The sequence below is a fragment of the Ochotona curzoniae genome, unplaced genomic scaffold, assembly GCF_017591425.1.
Source record: "Ochotona curzoniae isolate NIBS_2020 unplaced genomic scaffold, NIBS_Ocur_1.0 scaffold_3890, whole genome shotgun sequence".
NCBI classification, from domain to species: Eukaryota; Metazoa; Chordata; class Mammalia; order Lagomorpha; family Ochotonidae; genus Ochotona; species Ochotona curzoniae.
The window spans coordinates 7,789,351-7,809,608 of NW_024467115.1; the positions used below are offsets into that span (position 1 = coordinate 7,789,351).

The window sequence follows — 20,258 nt, forward strand, 5'->3', positions numbered from 1 at the left end:
AGGTGGTGGGGAAGAAAAGGGAAGAAGGAGAATAGATAAGATAACCAGCACAGCGGTCCCTGAGAATTTGCTGGTTATATGGGGCAAGGATTATGGTGATTGGCAATCAGAAAAGACAAAGGGGTTAAGGGGAAGAAAAAACAAAGAGGATGAAGCATAGACTTGGTGGTGGTAAATCATGGCATTTCTTATTTGACAGCTTCCATTCTCTGTGAAGCAGAAAGGAATGGCTGCCTAATAGTGAAGGGAAATGCATGGGATATGGAAGAAATGCAGCTATGGAGACTGTCTGGTACTGCAGGTCCCATGGGAGTCTGATCTCATCCATGTGTGGTGGCCCCGGATGGCAGGCAGCAGGGATGACGTTTACAGCTATACCCTCTGCCCTGTGTTAGATTCATCAAGTAGCATTTGGATTCTTCTAAGAGCCCTGTCTGCCTAAAATGACCCAGGGTAAAGAGGCCTGCCTCCAGATCTAATCCCTTCTGGAATGCGTGCTTTGTCACGCATGTTTACATTCACTCTTCCTATTTTTGCTCCCTCCCTCCCACCCTGAATGTGTCTGTGCATGCACAGAGCTTTCTATGGCAAAGTACTATCATCTTCAGGATCTGGCTCATTTGCTATTTCTGTGGTACTTTCAGACAAAGTTACTTCTCCTATTTTCCTGGGGTCCCTTGTTCATAGCTCTGTAATATGTTGCCCAAGCATTTGCCTGTTTCCATGTGTTGTGTTTTTTTTTTCTCCCCATCATGCGTGAGTTCCTGTTTGGAGATCACTGAAGATATGTAAGGTTGTCCATCAGGCTTCCTCTTCCTTAACTTTCAATTTTCTTTCCTCTGATCTCTGGTTATCTTTCTAAATCAACTCTGCTGGCTTCTTGTGGTATGCCTAATCAGTTTCACTGTCATTTCATTTGTTGTATCTTCCTTAGTTAAGCTAATCAGCTATCAAGGCTTATACTACTGATCCCACATCTGCCTCTATCACATACCACTTTTATCCTAAGCTGCTACTTTGGAGCTCAAAGATGCCCCCATGGGCCCTGCTGAAAATCTCCAAGAGGTAAAGATGATTTAGCCAATGGATACAGGAACAGCAAGCTTTGCCTTACACTAGCATCCCTGCCCAGAGGGCTCCAAGATATATGGGCACAAAGGAAGCAGTAGGAAAAGGTGTGTGTGTGTGTGTGTGTGTGTGTGTGTGTGTGTGTGTGTGTGTGTGTGTTTCTACTTAGATTGTAGGCTCTCAACCCTAGATGCGCCAAATTTCGGAAAAAAGGTACAGATCAATAAACACCTTCATCCCTTCCTGATTAGGCCCGAATACCTTGAGCCAAAGCAGACCTCTTAAGCCTGTTTCACTAATCAGACTGGACTATCAGTCCAAGTAGGAGAGGAGGTGACATGTACCAACACCAGAAGAGGAGATAATGAAACAGGCACAGGGAGAAAGGTCTACTTCTGGACCTGACGCGAGGGAGTATGGGGACATACTGTTGAGTAAGTATGTCTTTGGGACAAGTTTCCAAAACTGAAATAGAGTAAGTGGAAGCAGGAAGATGGCAAAGGAGAAAACAAGTGACTGTCCTGTTCTCAGCTCCTAGTGACCTCACCAATACCTGTGACACATACAAGGAAAAGATGCCTGGAGTCAGTTGATTGTACTGTCAAGCAGCCTTATCTCTGCTTTCTCTCCACAACAGCAGACAGAATCTAATAATACAACCAGGGGAAGAATGGCGGCCCAGCTCCCTCCAATGCAGTAGCAGGCTCTTAGCATTATCTTGAAGGCAATATCTTGTCACAGCATTTCTCCTGCTCTGTGGTTAGAGGAGGAGGACCTGTGCCCCACCCAAAACATGGTAGAGGCAGATGACATATTGAATAGTGAACTTTTTTCCCCAATACCATTTAATGATTTCTGTTTCCTTCGTTATATCATTAGGTCTTATTTTGGTAGTTCGCTCTCTGTTTAAGGTGTCCCTTAAATACACAAGTAAGCTCATATACTCCGGGCTAAAAACCTTCAGCCCTCCCCCCAACAACCGTTCCTTTGCCTTTAGCAGAACATATATCTGAACAACATTTCACTAGAAAAATCACTCAGGGATTTTTTTTTAAAAAAAAGTATTTCTTTGAAAGGGACAGCAACACCACACACACACACACACACACACACACACACACACACACTCACTCACTCACTCACTTATACCATCTGCTGGTTCAATCCCTAGGTGCCATAACCACCCAGGCTGGGCCAGGCCAAAGCCAGGAACCAGGAACTGTATCCCAGTCTCCCATGTAGATGGGAACTTCATTCCTTACCACCAATGACTTTGATGGAGTAGGTCTGGAGGAGGAATTGCAGATTCTACATTTTGCATAGCTCCAAGATGATTTTGAAGAATAGCCATGTTTTAGAAACACAGACCAAAGGATAAATTCTAAACACTTCAGGACATCAAATTTCCTTACTCTCTCTCTCCTCTTGCTCCCTCCCTAGCCCCATTCATCTCGATTGTGTTCCTTGCCCCCCCTTCTGCAGCCTTGGAAACCCTAGAACTCATCTCTGCATCTAGCCTTCCTCCAAACTCCACCGTTAACTCTCAAACTGAAGCCCCTTATCAGTAACCCAACTCAAAGCTCCACAGATAGTTTCAGCCACCTTTGAGGGTTTACAAGAACTTCAGCATTTGTATACCATGAGGAACATCATTTAATTTAAGTTTCTATACTATCTCTTCACACTTAGTGGAGACTGTGGACTGCTTAACTTCTTTGTGCCTGGCAAAGCACTAGGCTCTCACAATCAGATAGGAAGCCCTGGGACTGGCACTGTGACCTAACAGGTAAAGCCATAGGCTGTACCCCATTACAGGTACCAGTTGGAGTCCCAGCTGCTCCACTTGTGATCCTGCTCCCACCTGGGAGATTTAGAAGAAGCTCCTGGCTCCTGACTTCAGTCTGGCCCAGCGTTGGCCATTGTAACCTTTTGGGTAGTCTACCAGGAGATGGAAGATTCGCTTTCTCTTTTTCTGGCTCTTCCAACTCCACCTTCCAAATAACTAAAATAAATAAAAAGAAGAAGCAGTCCTGAATAAAAAAATAAAGTTATTTGTTAAGAGGAACAAGTATTTCTCCAATAAAGATGCGTAGACCTCACACCAGTGTACCTGACTTTGATACCAAGCTGTAGCCTTACTGGCTATTGCATCATTTGGGGGAGTGAACCAGCAGATGGTAGCTATGTCTCAGTCTCTTTTCTCTCAAATTACAAAAGAAAAAAAAATGGAGGCAAGTACTTGACACAGCAGTAGAGTTGCTGCTTATGATGCGCTTGATCCCATATCACAGTCCCTGGGTCTGAGTCAAGGTCCACTTCTGATTCTAGCCTCCCACGGATGGACAGTCTGGGAGGCAGCAGGGGATGTCCAATGTTTGTGTCCCTGACACCCACACGAGAGACCAACACTGAGTTCCTGGCTTTCATCAGCCTGGTCCAGCCCCAGCTATTGTGAGCATTTGAGGAGGGACCCAGCAGATGGGAGGGAACTTTCTCTCTCTCTCTCTCTCTCAAAAATAAATTAACCAAAATATTTTGTGAAGTGCTAGGGCCTTAAAAGAAATGATTTCATTGGCACAGAATCCCAAGGATTAGGCTCCAGGGTCTTGAGCCAGTTTCGGCTGACCAGGGGTCATCACTGATTGGCCAGGGAGTCCTCTTTTTGACTGGCCTCCCAGAATGAGCTGTGCAGTAAGCCCCTGAATCCCTTCATAGCTCCTGAGACCAGTAGCTACTTCAGATCCTGGGAGAGTCAGAGAAAAAATGACAAAAATCGACACAGTGGCCATCTTTCCAACCTGTGACATTTGATTTAAGGAGTAGAGACTCGCCATGCTTACCCTCATGAAGACCAATCGTACAATGTAAATGGCTCAGTGTTACTCTGCCAGCTGTTATGTAAAGTTACATCACAGAAAGCAGATGTGCTCTCATTTTTTTTTGGTTCATTCAGCTCACAGCCAACAGATCTAACATGGCATTGGAGTGAAATTCATTGTTCTCACTTTAAAGAACTTATCTCATTTAAATGATCCTTTTCATCTTTCCTTGACTATTTGGACTAATGCCATGGAGTGCATGTTGTATCTAAAATGCAGGTTTAAAGTTAACAGTGGGGCTGGGGAGAAGAAAAACTGAAGAGAGCTAGCAAAAGGAAGTTCATCAACAGACAGAAAGTAAAACATAAGAAGAAAAAAGAGGGAGAACAAAACAACAATGGGGTTTGATTGAACCGTTGGGAAAGCACCGTTGTAAAGGTGAAAGTGTCATTTTACAGTATCGCAGAGATGCCTGACAGGAAGTGGGTATGTTCTCAATCCTAATTTGGGCGTGTTCCTGTAGAAATGTTGAACCCTCTCCTAAGGAAAACAGAAACTCAGCCGTGCAGGAAACTAGATACTGAAAGAGCAGTTGTAGCTCAGCGTAGCTGTAAGTAACCGTGGTGTGGAGACAGAGCAGAGCTGCTGCACACTCAGACAGCAAGCTGTCCCTTCTCAGCATGCGGGGCAGAAGGGTACCGTTGGACATCCAGATTTTCTATTGTGCCAGACCTGACCAGGAGCCTTTTGTGAAGGTATGTTGGAGTGTGATCTTAAGGGCTAACGCTGGGCTTAGAATACGCAGAGTTGTTTTGAAATTCCTTTGAGTTAAATGGGATTGTGCTGACATTTCGCCCACAGCAGGTGTTGATTCATCGCACAGCCAGGTGTGTGGTGATTGCCCTTTCCCTTTCAAGTTAGAAATCTGTGTTTGATTGTTTTCACCCTGCAGTCTCATTTTGTACCTGTGGTAAATGTAATCTTCCCACTCTGTGTGTTGTTTCAGACATTTAAAATACCGGCTCTCTGTTCTTTTGATAATGTTTTCTCTGTGGTATGTATTCCTTCAGGAGATAATAAAATGTAACAGCTGATTTCCTTTCCTGTAAATCTACAAGTGGTAGTTTTTATATTTCACCAGGTGTATCATCTGACAATTTACACTGATGCAACTTGCATGTTTTTTCTCTGTAATACAGAAGTCACTAGTACTGGCTTCTCAGGAATATTGGTGAAGTAGTTTTAAGATGTATTTCCCCTCAGTTTCAAAATAATTCCTTCAGCGATGCATTTAGAATTGTAGAGGAGGCAAAAGTTGGATTTTTGTGCTATAACATGCTGACTTGTAGTCATAGATTTTGTGGTAGTCAGAGTATTAAAAAGAAAGGATGCCTTTATCTAGGAATCATCATGAAAGAGACCATAGTAGATGAAAGTGAATTAAAAGCATGCAAATAGGTGAAAATAAAATACTACATTATATCCTAAAGCTAGGTTATCATGAAGATGGATTTAAGGTGAAACTGACTTTGTGGTTCCCAAGTATGGTTCATACCAATCAACAACATTGTGAACAGCATAATGTTTCTCAGTTTGAAAGACGGAAGAATACTTTGATCATCTCTTATCTGTACATAAAAAATCATAATTTGCTGTAATTTAAAGTAAAGCTTCATGGTGCTTCTGTGGTTGCTCCTGATAGCTGTAATCATTCATTATTTCTGTCAGAGTTGGTTGCTATGTGTACAGCCGTGAGATAAAATGCCAGGAGCCTTAAGAACTGTCCTTATCTCCTCCGAACTTCTTATTTATAGAAGAATTACTCATTGAATGATCTCTTTATTTCCTTGACAACTCAAATATAGATGCAGGAGAAAAATATAGGGTATCCATTAATTATGGAGTTATATACAGTTCTCAAGCACTGAGCAATCTACAGCAAGAATAAAACTGCAGTACTCATGACTTCTGTGTATTAAGGGCTTCAGCTGCAGTGTCTTAAACTCTGCATTCATTCTGAAATTGGAAAAATGAGTTCTTTCTGGAATAGGTGTTTGGTGCCCTGGTTAACATGCTGCTTGGAGTGCCTGCACCCCATATCAAAGTGCCAGCATTGGAATCCTGGCTCTGCCCCTGATTCTAGCTTCTTAATGTGCACCCTAGGAGACAGAGGGTGAAGGCTCAAGTAGTTGAGACCTGCCACCTCTGTAGGAGATCCACAAGGGGTTGCAGCTCCTAGCTTTGGCCTGATCCAACCTGAGCTGTTATCTCTGCCTGCCACTAAAACAAATTACATTTTCTGAGCTGGGGTATGGGAAGATAAAAAACAGTCACTTCCCTAGAGTCTTGTTCAGTTTATTTTGTGCTATCGAACCTTTTGCATGGGTTCTCTGAGGGACTTTTAACAGTTGGAAGAAGCTCTGTGGTTGTTTTCTCTGTGCAGATCATCACTGTTGAGGAGGCAAAGCGCAGGAAGAGCACGTGTAGCTACTATGAAGATGCGGACGAGGAGGTGCTGCCCATCCTGCAGCCCCACAGCGCTCTCCTGGAGAACATGCACATAGAACAGGTGTGTTTCCCTGGCCTTCAAAGCATGTTCCATCCCTGCCTGTGCTTGTTCTGACTTGGAATGAAGCTTGAATCAGGTGAAAGAGAGGAATGCCAACAGCCTTCGCAAGGGCTACATCCCCTTTTCTATTTCTGAAAAGTTGCCAGCAGGGGCACACATTGTGGCACGGTGGATTAAGACACTGCTTGGTACTCTGGCATCTCACATGCAAGAGCATCCCATATTTAAGTCCCTATTACTCCACTTTCTATCCAACTCCCTGCTTGGGTACCTGGAAAGACAGTAGATGATTCAACTGCGTGGGTCCCTACCACCCAGGTAGGAGACCAAATAGAGGTCAAGATTCCTGGATTTGGCCCAGCCCAACTGTGCCTGTTGTGGCCATTTAGAGAATAAACCAATATAACAACTCTCTCTCTCTCTCTCTCTCTCTCTCTCTCTCTCTCTCTCTCTCTCTCTCTTTCTTTCTCTTTCATTTTCCCACAAATGGAAACCAAAAGACAAGTATTGAGAAACGTTATAGCAATCTTCCTTTCTTATCTCCTTCTTGGGAGGATTAGGCTGTCAGACTCTAACATCCTCCTGTTGGACCAATAGAAATGTCTTTTCATACCATAAATTCTTATTCCTGTCCTACCATAGCCCTTATGTACTTAACACAGACCCAGAATTACAGCAGTGATTCCCGCAGGGTTCTAATGGCTTTCACTTACATTGCAGGTATATTTTACTTGGTCTGTGAAAAGCACTTGTTTCTTTGTAATTTCTTTCTGTGTTTATGAAAATTTGTCACTCTAAGTTCTACATTTATATTGAGAGGCATCATGTTACACACATGTACATGCACACACGCACATGTACACACACACACACACACACACACACACACACACACACACACACACACACACAGATCCCATCGACTGGTTCACTCTCGGATGCCTGCCCCCGTGCTCTATCTGAGAGCCAGGAATTAAATCCAGGTCTCTCATGTGGGTGGTGGAGCCCCAGTTATATGAGCTATAAGCACTGCTTTTCAGGATCTGCATTAAAAGGAAACAGGAGCTGGAGGCAGGAATCCACCCCAGACCTTCTGTTAGGAGATGTAGTCATCTTACCTACTAGGCCAAGTGCTTGCCCTTTGTAATGCACTTACATACTTAATAAAGAATCCTTTCAATCTTTTGCACTTCCTTCAATAGTTATCTTAGAAACCAGAATTTCACAAACCATAGGCAATCCAGTTTCCAAGCCGTAATTTTAAAAATGAGTCAGAAAAGGCCCAAGGAAAGCCAACAAACTTCACCAACCACTTACAGAGATGGGGTTCATGTCTGCTCTAGAGCTATTTTGAATATTGCATTAGCCTCTGAGTAATATTTTTAAAGAAATACACATTATTTGTATCTATAGCAGACTTGCTTAGTATAAATACTGATATGCAGTGGATTCTGGAGAGATTTCATCATGCTTGGAGTGGCGAGATCGGCAGTAATTTGGAACTGTTGAACTATCGAAACCTAATGTGCAGGACCTCAGAGCATGCTCTCCACCTTAGGGACCCTAGGGTGCTGTCAGGTGGCTACCCTCCATCCTGGGGTGCAGAGGCATTTGGGAAGCTGGGTGTGGCTTCTCTCTTTGTCTTCCCTCTTCTCCCAGATACAAGAAGGAAAGAAAAAGTTGAAATGTGATCTCACCAACCTTCCTGTAGCCCTTGACCCTAATCACCCTCATTAACTATATAAAAATCATCAAAAATAAAAATTTTTAAAAAGAAGGAAAAAAAATCCTTGATATAACTGAAAGACATAGTTGCCCTGAGGACAGACTCAGATAAAAACACCTGTTCTCTTACTTGCACTTGAGTAGGAAGCTGCAGCTGTCAGTAGTATCTCTGAGCTAATGAAAATGTAGAATAATTGCAGGGACTGGCATAGTGGCACAACCAGTTAAGCCACTGCCCACAACACTGGGCATCCAATTCGGGTGCCAATTTGAGTCCTGGACACTCTGTTTCCTCTCCAGCTCCCCGTTTGTGTGCCTGGGAAGGCAGCAGGTTATGGCCTGAGTGCTGGGGCACCTGCCCCCACTGGGAGAGGCCCAGATGGATTCCCTGCTTCACAGCTGCTACCTCTCCCGGTCTTGGCCACTGTGACCATTTAGGGAGTGAACAGTGAATGGAAGACATCTCTCTCCCTTTGTTTCTCTGTGTGTGTGTTAACCGTGTATATCAAATAAATAAATCTGAGAGGAAGAAGGGATAGCCAATTGGAGAAATGTGAGCAAACTTTAAAAAGTTCATAGCAGTTGGAATTGAATAATAACGAGCATTTTCCATGAGCTTTTTCAACACTCCTCCCTGTCTGAACAGTTTGGTAGAAATCAGGTTGGAGTGTGCCTAGTACGTATCTCTTACCCACTTCAGTCTGTATCTTCAAAGTACAGAGGCATGTCAACCCTAGAGTGAGACCCCTCCGGGCACAGCATCTTCTGGTAGAGTCACTGTCTGGGAAAAGCCGTCCAGCTGTGATTTTCTCTGCTTGTAGAGTGGCAAATAGTTGCCTCAATAAAGGGGAATGGCATGTAAGTGTCTGATTTTGAGTTTGAAACACAGGCATTTGTGTTCTGCCTGTATTTGGTGAGTGATTTGTGGGTCGGCCGTCTGCTTACATCTCCTTGTTTGGACCTGCAGCTGGCCCGGCGCCTTCCAGCAAGGGTGCAAGGGTACCCCTGGAGACTAGCCTATAGTACACTAGAACACGGAACCAGCCTGAAGACGCTGTATCGGAAATCAGCATCACTGGATAGCCCTGTCCTGTTGGTCATCAAAGATATGGATAATCAGGTGAGGCCTGCTCCATTCATCAAAAATGTTTTAAATGTGATTTTCTAGTTCGCCCAATAGTAGAGAGACCAATATAATGAATGAATACAATGAAGTCCCATCACCCAGATGCCACAGTTGGCATGATTCTGCCATAGTTCCTTCATCTATTTTTGTTTTGTTTTGTTTTGTTTTCCTTTAACTTTGTTAAGGTATTTTGCAGTAAATCTTTTTTATATCATCCTGCCTCTACTTAGGTCACTTGTAAATGGAAAAACAGAGCATATTTCCAAATATAGTCTCATTCTAAAGATTTATTTTTGCTGAGCTTACCACAGATTTGGAAACCAAAATAATATTTGGCAAGCTAAATCTGGAAAAGTCAAATTTCAATTTCAAGATAGTTGCAGAAATACATTTTGGTGCAATAGTGTAGCTTTCTTTGTGTGGCTAACATCTTCAGCAAACCTTGCCTGGGTAACAGTTGTGAGGGTCAGTCAGTAAGGCTATGGTGTGTGCCATGCTCAGAAGGCCCAGCTGTTGAAAAACAGCAGGGAGTGTATTTCACCTTTTCTAACTTGACTCTCACTTCTGGTCAAGTTGGGTTTCTTGGAGAAGCCCACTGGACAAATCTAGCTGTTACCACCCTACTGCAATCTATGTTCTTACCTCTTCCCTCACATTACACAGTGAATGGAATGAATCTGTCCAGGTTTCCTTCATTTACTACCTTACCAAGCTCTTGTATCAGTAGATTGCCTTATTCACATGTGTTCTTCATTCATCTCAATTTGATCTGTGTTACAATTAGAAGAAACTCTTTGGCCTGACACAATAGCCTAGTGGCTAAACCCTCCCCTTGCATGCACTGGGATCCCATGTGGGAACCAGTTTATGTCTTGGCGGCCCCACTTCCCATCCATCTCCCTGCTTGTGGCCTGGGAAAGCAGTTGAAGATGGCCCAGGGCCTTGAGAACCTGCAATCGCGTGGGAGACCCAGAAGAAGCTCCTGCTTTGAATCAGCTTACCTCTGGCCATTGCAGCACTTGGGAAGTGAACTAGCAGATGGTTCATTCAGCATCTGGTTCAGATGGTTCATTCTTTCTATATATCTGCCTTTCCAATAAAAAATAAAATTCTTTAGGAGTCTAAGATGTGGATGCTATTCTTTTCTTCTTACTGATACTGAAGTGGATTTTTATTCAACATTCATTTGATTTTGTTTTTAAAATTTATTATTTTTTATTGGAAAGCACTCCATGTGCTGTGCTGGATCAATAGCAATGACTTAACACATTGACCCACAATGCCAGCCAGACCTTGTCTGTCTTAATGGGCATTTTTGTGACTTTGTGCAGAAATGACAGTAGCTTGAGATTTGCAGGGAGGAGTTGAACTGCTCTTAGTGTTACTCTTATTATTTCCTAATTGATAGCATTTTGTTTGATAGCAGTTCATACTGAATACTGGGTAGAAACAAGATAAAAAGTAAAATTTGGTGGAGTATTTGGGAAGTTGGATGCTATGTCTTGAATGTAATATGGCCATGTTGTCTTAGAACACCCACATAACCCTTGCCCATCACAGATATCAAGATAACAACTTTGGTTGGGGGGGGGGGAATTGTTCACACTGCAGGTGCTGATGGAGTAGTTTCACCAAGCTGCCTGTCAGCAGCTGCCTGCAAGAGGCCTGTAAGTGAAGGCTCCACTGTGTGTTAGGGGTGGAGTCTCACTGATTCATGCACCCTAGAGCACTTGTATTGTTTCAGAACACCTGGACACTAACTCTGCTTTCTCCACCCCACTCAGCCCTAGGGAAAGAATGGGGCTTTGCTGTGTTTAGAAACATGACAGAACAGCACCTGTAAATGTTCCTGCAAATGAATTCAAATGAAATTCTGGTGTAAAAATATTACACATGAAGAATGGCATCAGTTAGAAGTTCTGCAGAATCAGTCCCAGAGAAAGAATTGTAACTGACGAAGGTTCTGAAAACAACAGCTGAAAGTCTGAAAGTTGGCCTAAGGGCATATAGCAAGTGAAGAAATATTTCTTCAAAAATATCTTATAAAACTCAATAATTAACAGTGATATTCTGAGGCACAATCTTCTTTCCCTTCCCAACCCCCAGCTCAGACTGCCAGCAACTCCACTCCAGGCAGGAGTGTCTAATGATGGGGTTCCCTGTTTCTCCAGCTTCCAGTTAGCTGTGGTGTATCTCTGTCTAGATGCAGGTCCCCAGCACTTCTTGGCCCCTGCCCAAGGTCTGGGTTTCAGAGGTTTAATGTCTAGGCCAGTCTAGTGGTAAGAGGATCTCTTCCTCAGTCCAGATCTGTTCAAGTGCAGGAGACAAGGTGGGCTTGAGATACATACAGGAAGACCAACAGGAGGTAAGCCAAGACCAGAGGCTACTATCTCTCCCTGTTGGCCTGCTCACAAAGACTTTTTTTTCTCCAAGGAAAGAAAGCCATTGTCCAGCAGTGGCTTCCAAGAAGCAAGCCTTAAGACACAGAGGAACTAACTTTTTCACGTTTGTGTAAGGAGGTTCAGAGCACCCTAGGAAATCATCAAAGTGCTGCTGGCAGACAATGAAGAAGAAACCATGAAGGCAACAGGCTAACCTGTAGACAATATAGTTTACCAGAATCAGAAGAGACAACTAATGAGCACCTTCCCCAGCGTAGGATAAACTTTCTAGACTGGTCAACCTACCCCTTTATACAGAGAGTACAGCTAGGCCTTTCTGAAGAAAATAGAGCCATTGCCGGATATTTAGTAATGCCTGATTTATACTCAATTCCAATGAGGTAGAGAAATAATACCCCTATATTGCCCTGTCACATCTTTCCATTTTTTGTGATGTTGCTTTACGTATTCACATCTGTGTATACTAAAAACCAAAACAATTGGCCATAGTAAATGTATTATATACCTTATGTAATCTTATATCTACAAAAGAAAGTGAAGAAAGGAGAACAAATATACACTTACAAATCTTCTTGAATTAACTATCATTTTTGGTTGTTGTAATTTATTCTTATGCATTTCTTTGTCCTGACTTTGCTAAATACATTTCATTCTTACATGTTTTATGCCAAACAATACCATTATACACATGATGTTGTCTGTTATTTGCTTCCAAATAATAGAGTAAAAGACAATGGATATTTTGGATACAATCACAGTACTTCAGGCTAACATGTTAGCCTAATTCATTAGTTTCATCCAACCAAAATGTTTCAACTGATTTGCACAATGTCCAGGAAGTCTCAGCTAATAAGGAATATAATTATTTAGAATCCTCAGTACTTCATCAGGACTGAAAAGGAAGGTAGGCAGCTGGGGCGGTGGGCATGTGTAGTCTGACAACTAGTCTTTAGGTGACTAGAATCTTCTTTCCAAAAAGGGGGAGGAAACATTGACTTAAACTTATCTAAATCCCTAGTGTCAGAGAGGTTGTTTGTTTTTCTTTTTAAGTTTTCACATTACATGCTGGGATACAGTGGATCAATCATTTTAAAGATCTGGTTTTAATAAGTATTTGGATTTTTGGATTTCCTTATAACAATGTTATAAAGGAAGATGTTATAAGCGAATCCAAAATATATGGTAAAAAAATAATGAATTTTCTTTTCTCTTATAAAACATAAGAAATGAAAAGAGTTCTCCCAAGCAGTCACTTCTGCATCTTGTTATTTACTGTTGCCTTTGTTGTTTGTATTCACTTTTAAAAAGAAAAAAGTGGATTCAATGTTTGAGTTTGGCATTCTTCTAAATCTGGGCCAAGACATTGGTCTTCAACAAGCAGGTTCTCTGAATTTTGTCTGATGAATTTTCCTTGCAAAAGTCGGCCACTTCAGACTCAGTTAAAATTGGGGATATTATATTGATTCTTTAATTTACTTAAGCGCTTCAGTTTAGTTAGAAAAAAAAATCTTTACCAGAAGACAAATTATGAGATGGCAGAACAAGAATGTGTTGAAAATACTTCTGAAAATATAAGAAGTCTTGGTCTGAAAGTCAGTAACATTTCTGTCTTTCTCTGATAGATTTTTGGAGCATATGCTACTCATCCTTTCAAGTTCAGTGACCACTATTACGGCACAGGCGAAACTTTTCTCTACACATTTAGCCCTAATTTCAAGGTACTGAGTTGGGGGAGATAGCCAACTTTTCAGTGTCACAGTGTCACCAGGGAGGTGGGTTGGGGAGGGGGTGACTCTGAGGGCAGCAGTTGTCCTATAGCATCTTCTGGACTCCCACCAGCTTAGTTAGCACTCTGGGACTATAACACACGAACAGCTTATGAGGCCTTGGATGTTGCTCAGTTTGGCACCCAGACAGGGCCTGTAATTGAAAGTGCATGGGGACTGCATTCCAGGGTGAGCCACCTCTGGCACTTAGGAGTTACTTCAGTCAACTGAGTGATTCCCTTCCATATAGAGGTTCACTCTACATTCACTCTTCACTAATGTCTCCAGGTTAAAATGTTTGTTCTCTGTTTTGTGTTTCTGTCCCTAGGTCTTTAAGTGGAGTGGAGAAAACTCATATTTCATCAACGGAGACATAAGTTCTTTAGAACTTGGTGGTGGAGGGTAAGGTGGTGGTGGTTATTGCTATTTTTTTAAAGATTTATTTTTATTTTTATTACAAAGATATACAGAGAGGAGGAGAAACAGAGAGGAAGATCTTCCATCCGATGATTCACTCCCCAAGTAAGCGCAATGGCCAGTGCTATGCCAATCAGGAGCCAGGAGCCAGGAACTTCCTCTGGGTCTCCCACACAGGTGTAGGGTCCCAAAGCTTTGCGCTGTCCTCGAACTGCCTTGCAGGCCATAAGCAGGGAGCTGGATGGGAAGCAGAGCTGCCGGGATTGGAACCGGCGCCCATACCTGATCCCGGTTATTCAAGGCGAGGACTTTAGCTACTAGGCCACCACGCCAGTCCCTGTTATTGCTATTGTTATTTTACTGCCATGTAGTTAGTGTCAGATGACTTTTAGCTAGACTGTGCTAAACACGTGACTTAACATTGACACAAAGAACTACAGGTAAAATTCATGTGCCTAAATGAGCAACTGCTACCACTTGTCTTTTAGGAAAGACACGCAGTTTGAAGAAAACAAAGGCAATGTACCCTGTGTTTTACAAATAGTTTAGAGTTTTGTCTGTGGTGTAAAGGAAAGAAGTTGGGGCAAGGAAGGGTGTTACAAGTTCAACATAGAATAGAAATGTTTTCAGGTTGTTTTTTTTTTTTTTTAACTTTTCAGGGGGCGATTTGGTTTGTGGCTAGATGCTGATTTATACCATGGACGAAGCAACTCTTGCAGCACTTTCAATAATGATATTCTTTCTAAAAAGGAAGACTTCATAGTTCAGGACCTGGAGGTATGGACATTTGAATGAGATTCTCAACTCGAAAGACTGCCTTAAACAAAACATTCAAAAGCCTGGGTTTGCTTTGCCCTCCTAATGCTGGCTGGAAGACGACATCCCAGCTCAGGCTGCCCCATCCCAACATAATACATTCTTTCTGCCGTCATCTCGTAGCATGATCACCCTGCAGAAAGATTCTGAAAAAAATGTGTTGGAGGGCAAGCACTGTAGAAGGAAAGTTGAAGTCTAGACTGTTGAAAGACTTCATACTCAACTTACTTCCAATTCATAAAGTGAGGAATCAGAGTCTTTATAGTTGTATGCGTTAATGCAACTTTTATTTTTGGTAACTGTGAAAAAAAAGATGCTATTGGAAATATATACATGCCTTGTGTATTTATCAACATAATTTTCATTACCAAAATGTACAGATATTGTTTGCCATGGAAAAGTTTTGTCTCATTCAGAAAAATTGAAAGTACATAGCACTTAAGGTGAATAGTTTTTTTTATTTATTTATTATTTCTAGTACTTTGTCTATAATTTGCATATTTTTTCTTTTAATATGTCCTATTGAAATAAAGAAATGTATACATTTTATGCTATGTATGGGAAACAAATCTGTTTGATTTATATAGTTTTATATTGAATTTTTCTTTGCCCTGATTGTTTAGGGTGATAGGCCATCAGTAGCGTGTGTGTGTAAATATCCATATATGAATATATAATGCTGAACTTTGGAAAACTCAACACCCATGTTCATTGATTTGTCATATTATACAACTGTTTTTGAGTTAGCCATTCAAAGGTACGTTTTTAGTTACTCAGCCCTGAGCATATTTGTGTCAAGAAGAATGTACCATTTTTCATAGTCGTAAGTTGATATTTATAAAATGTATACCTTTATTAACCTAGAGTTAGAACAAACCCTCCTTTGGAAACAGTGTTTTGCTTCTTGAAAAATCATGTGTGTTAATAGCAAAAACTTTATTTTCGTAGTATTTTTTGCACAGCTTTCCCTAAGTTTACATTAATGAGCAGGCCTCTATTTTAAAAGGGATTGGGTGTTTTAATTTCTGCATTTTTAAAAAATCAAATGAAAAATGTCAGATTGGACCAATTATCTTAGTTTTTAGATTTTTTTTATTTGAAAGAAAGCAATGTAACGAAATGTATTCATGACAAAATTTGAAATAAAAAAAAGAAAATCTGTTTTAAATACCAGCCCAATTTTCTCATCATTAAAACTTTTATTAAAATTATAATAAAGCCTTGTTAAAAATCTAACCGATATTGTTGATTGCCAAACTTTTCTGAAAGCCAAAGACTGCTTATGGAAAAAAAATTACAAATAATAGCCAAAGCTGAAAACTGGACTGTCATAAATTATCTCCCCATTGATCTTTAAAAGGAACAATTAGTAACAAGTACTATTTATGCATTTGCATTTAAAATTTTCTTAGAATATTTCCTTTAAATTTTTCTTCTATTTTAGGTTACCCTTCAGTTTTAGATTATGTATAAGGGAACCAACAAATATTACAGTGAGTAAATGTCAGAGCAACAATTATTCTACTCCCTTTGCAATCCATGCAAGTTTAAATGAATGCTTCCAAATTTTAAATCTGTAGTCTGGGTATACCATTCACCCAAGTTCTCTTGAGAACTCTTGATTAACAACATTATTGGCAGTTTAACTTTCATCTGTTTGTTATAATATGTTGGCGTGAGATACCACAAGAATGTTTCATGATGATCATATTTACCATTTGCAACCATATGCTATTAATAAACAGAAATGGTCATTTTGCATACAGTTTACTCTTATCTAGTTTAGTCCATGATACTATACTCGGGAGAGCATATTTAGATGCTATGTTCTCTGTTTAAAACAGTATTGTCCAATCAGAAATGTGTGATCTTTCATTAATGGATACTGACTATATGTAATGCAGTGCTATCCCAATATTTTCAATAAAGGAATTTATGCACTCAGTGTGATTTTTTTTCTTTCTGTAGGATTTACTTATCAGACATTTAATTGAGTGCTAGAGTTTTTATTTTTGTAAGATGGTGATGAAATATCTGAAATTAAACAAGTTCTAGCACTAATGTTCCCATTGTCATCCTGGAAACTCCCTCTTCATTCCATCAGTTTGTGGAAATTATTTTTGTTATTGTTACTCCAGACAAATCTTGCGCTACCTACCAGGTTCTCAGTTCTTTTCATTTTTTTCCTATTTTTATTTTAAAATTTTAGTTATTTTTATTGGGAAGGCAGATTTATGGAGAAAAGAAGCAATAGAAAGATCTTCTATCCTCTGGTTCACTCCCCAAGTGTCCCCCAACGGCCGGAGCTGAGCTTATCTGAAGCCAGGAGCCAAGAGCTTCCTCTGGGTCTCCCATGTGGGTGCAGGGTCCCAAGGCTTTGGTTCATCCTCTGCTGCTTTCCCAAACCACAAGCAGGGAGCTGGATGGGAAGTGGAATAGCCAGGACACGAATCTGCGACCATATGGGATCCTGGTAATTGCAAGGCAAGGATTTAGCCACTGAGCCATAGCATCAGGCCAGTTTGTCAGTTCTTAACCCTCCTGGCTGTTCTAAGCACAGTGGTTTCTTTCTAACATCTGTCTCAGCCTACTTCCTAGTTTCCTTGCAGGGGGATCTTTTATCCTCTAATTAGATTTTTTTGGCATTTTGTCCCTTAACTCCTAAAGATGAAGGTACCAAGCAATTTTTACTACTACTTACTGTTTCAGTGCTTAAGTCTCCATCACAGGACTTGGAAGGGGGAATGCAACCAAGTATTTCTTCAGACTCTTTTGAAAATGCTTTCGGTGCACCTCATGTTGTAAGTACGTAGGGATTCCCAGAACTAGTGTGAAAATTATGACTGCCCTTAATTTAACTTCCATTTCTTTGAATTTTTTTACAGTTGTCGGTAACTGTAACAGAGAAGTAATCAAAGACATGCTGCCCTTTTGAGGAAAGTATTGAGGATCTTTCAAGTCCAAAGGAAGTGTTGTGTTCATGTTCCTTGTAAGATGCTTCACCTATTTTGATGGTTTAATCAGAGAAAGGTAAAGGGGTCAGAAGCCAACAAGCATGTCAGAAGAACCACACTCCCTGTGCAGGTATCAAAAGTGCCTTTGACCATTTCCTTCTGCACTATCAAGTCACAGACTTCTCATCCAGGGCAAGGCCTGAATTGGCCATCACAGTGTCTGTTCCCACATCCTTGCCTATGACCTTTATCCATTGAGCCCCTAATGCAAGGTATCTTTAATGAGAAAGTTAAACTTCACAATTACACCAAGGTTTTACTTAGTGTAAATTTTACAATTTAAATTTAAGGTTTTACTCCCTCATCTTTTGTTTCAACTCACTAGTGGTTCAAGATAAAAATTATACAGGAGCAATGCAACAAGGTGGAGGAATCCACTATGGGGGGAGGGTTTGAAGGGGGGCCCCAGTATCTATAAAACTGTGTCACATAATGCAATATAATTAATAATAAAAAAATTATACAGGAGCTCCTTGGTAGGACTATTCAGCCATCAAGATGATGTGTTTTGAGATAATATCTTGAGAGACCTTTTTTATTTTTTAGACTAGCACTGTCCATTGCAACATTCTATGATTGTGGAAATGTTCCATTAGTTGTCCTTTAAGAAAGCCACCAGCTTTCATACTAATATTCAACACTTGAAATTTGCCTTGAGGGATGAAAAAGCTAAATTTCCTATTTAATTTATCTTGTTAAATAGCACATCATTATATCAAGATATTACTACCAAATCTTACTATTTTTATGCTGTATTTAGACTGCAATTTTTATTTGTCTATCATTCATTACCTGTTTTCACTCAGCCTGGCACCACCTGAAATTCCTACTATTAGGGTAGTCACCCTTTTTTTTTAAGATTTATTTATTTTATTGGAAAGTCAGTTATACAGAGAGGAATAGAGACAGAGAGGAAGATCTTCTGTCCAATGATTCACTCTCTAAGTGACAGCAACGGCCGATGCTATGCTGCTCCGAAGCCAGGATCCAGGAATTTCTTCCGGGTGTCCCACACAGGTGCAGGGTCCCAAGGCTTTGGGCCATCCTCGACTGCTTTCCCAGGCCACAGGCAGGGAGCTGGATGGGAAGTGGAGCTGCCGGGATTGGAACTGGCGCCCATATGGGATCCCGGCACGTTCAAGGTGAGGACTTTTGCCACTAGGCCACGCCACCGGGCCCTAGGGTAGTCACCTTTTAAAGCAACCAGGAAACTGTATTCCATAGATGGTTTCCATATTGAAAACTTGAATTCCTATAGGATGACTGATTCCTATTTCTAACCAAGGGTAGTGAAACCTCTCCAAATGCTCAGGGATGTCTCACAGCTGTCATTAAATGTTTCATTCTTACACTAGATGTTCTACTGCTTATGGTAACGTTGGAGGCATGTCATGACCCTTACCACTTACCTATCTACAGTTTATGAAAAGGATCACAGGAGAGAAAATGAACACTATACTTAACACAGAATTCTACAAAACCATCAGGAATAATGGGGCCCTTTAGAATACCTCTTGTGGTGCTATTTGATGACCAGTCTTCCTTTCCCAGATTGCGAGGCGGGTACAAAGATTGCCACATTTACACACAGAGAACCTATTGACACATGGAGAAAGTTTTCAATATCAACCTGTTAGAATGAAAGGCAGCCAAAAGTCATAGGAGGGAGAATGCCTTAGTATCCTGGTCACCTGCGAACAAAAGCCCACAGTTGGATCTAACCCTTCCCTTGTGGTATTATAAAATGTAAGTCTTAACTGACTGGACATGCCCCTTGAGAAAACTGTTCAACAAAAAACACCCACAGGATAAACAGTCACATTTGACAAGCTTAGGTGATAAGGCATGGCTTCTTGGGCCTCTGCAGCCCAACTCATCCCTTATCCTGACATTTTGAAAACATTAGAACTGAGCCTGTCAGTTTAGCCTTGAATCAGCCACAGTAGTTCCTCCTTAGCTGTATCTCACTGTCTTGTGCTTGGGACAAGATCCTATGCTTCCAGCTTTAAAGACTCCAATTGACAAAAATTTTCTTCCTACTAGAGAGAGAGAGAGAAAACTGTGTTGACCTCGAGAGTTGTCATGGCTCGGTAACCAATAAGACTCAGTCTTGCTCCCTTGTAGCTCCCTTTTTCCTTAGCAGATCCTCCAAAAGGCCAGAAAAATGGGTAGATTTGAGTTGGAAGAGTACCAAGGAAGAGTTCCAGGCCTATAGCATTGATTCCTTTTAGAAAGAAATACAGTTAGATAACTAGAGTAGAGGTCAAAACTTTAAAAAGAAAAAAGAAAAAAAAAAGATTATTTGAAAGATGAATTATAAAGAGTGGGAGGGGAACAGTTTCACTGCTGATTCACTCATGACTACAATGGCTTGAGATATGCCAGACCAAAGCCAGGAACCACGATGGATGGCAGGAACCCAAACATTTGGGCCATCTTCCAGTGCAGTTCTAGTCATGTTAATAGCAAGCTGAATCTTAAGTAGCGTAGCTTGGATGCAAACCAAATGAGCTCAAAACTTTTAAAACCTCAAGAA

At 41.1% G+C, this 20,258-nt stretch overlaps 1 protein-coding gene across 3 annotated transcripts in view; it reads left to right on the forward strand.

Moving 5' to 3' along the window:
* Window positions 1-16,652, forward strand: part of NCOA7 (nuclear receptor coactivator 7) — a 142,032-nt gene extending 125,380 nt beyond the window's left edge. For 2 of the 3 annotated variants that reach the window (XM_040965697.1, XM_040965696.1), the window contains exons 12-16: window positions 6,331-6,456; window positions 9,149-9,301; window positions 13,332-13,427; window positions 13,804-13,877; window positions 14,552-16,652. In XM_040965697.1, the coding sequence (XP_040821631.1) occupies window positions 6,331-6,456; window positions 9,149-9,301; window positions 13,332-13,427; window positions 13,804-13,877; window positions 14,552-14,687 (585 nt within the window). In that variant the 3' untranslated portion in view covers window positions 14,688-16,652. Of the gene's footprint in view, window positions 1-4,243; window positions 4,643-6,330; window positions 6,457-9,148; window positions 9,302-13,331; window positions 13,428-13,803; window positions 13,878-14,551 lie in introns of those variants that run through there. The other variant, XM_040965698.1, reaches the window with a different exon arrangement.
* Window positions 16,653-20,258: the final 3,606 nt, after the last annotated feature.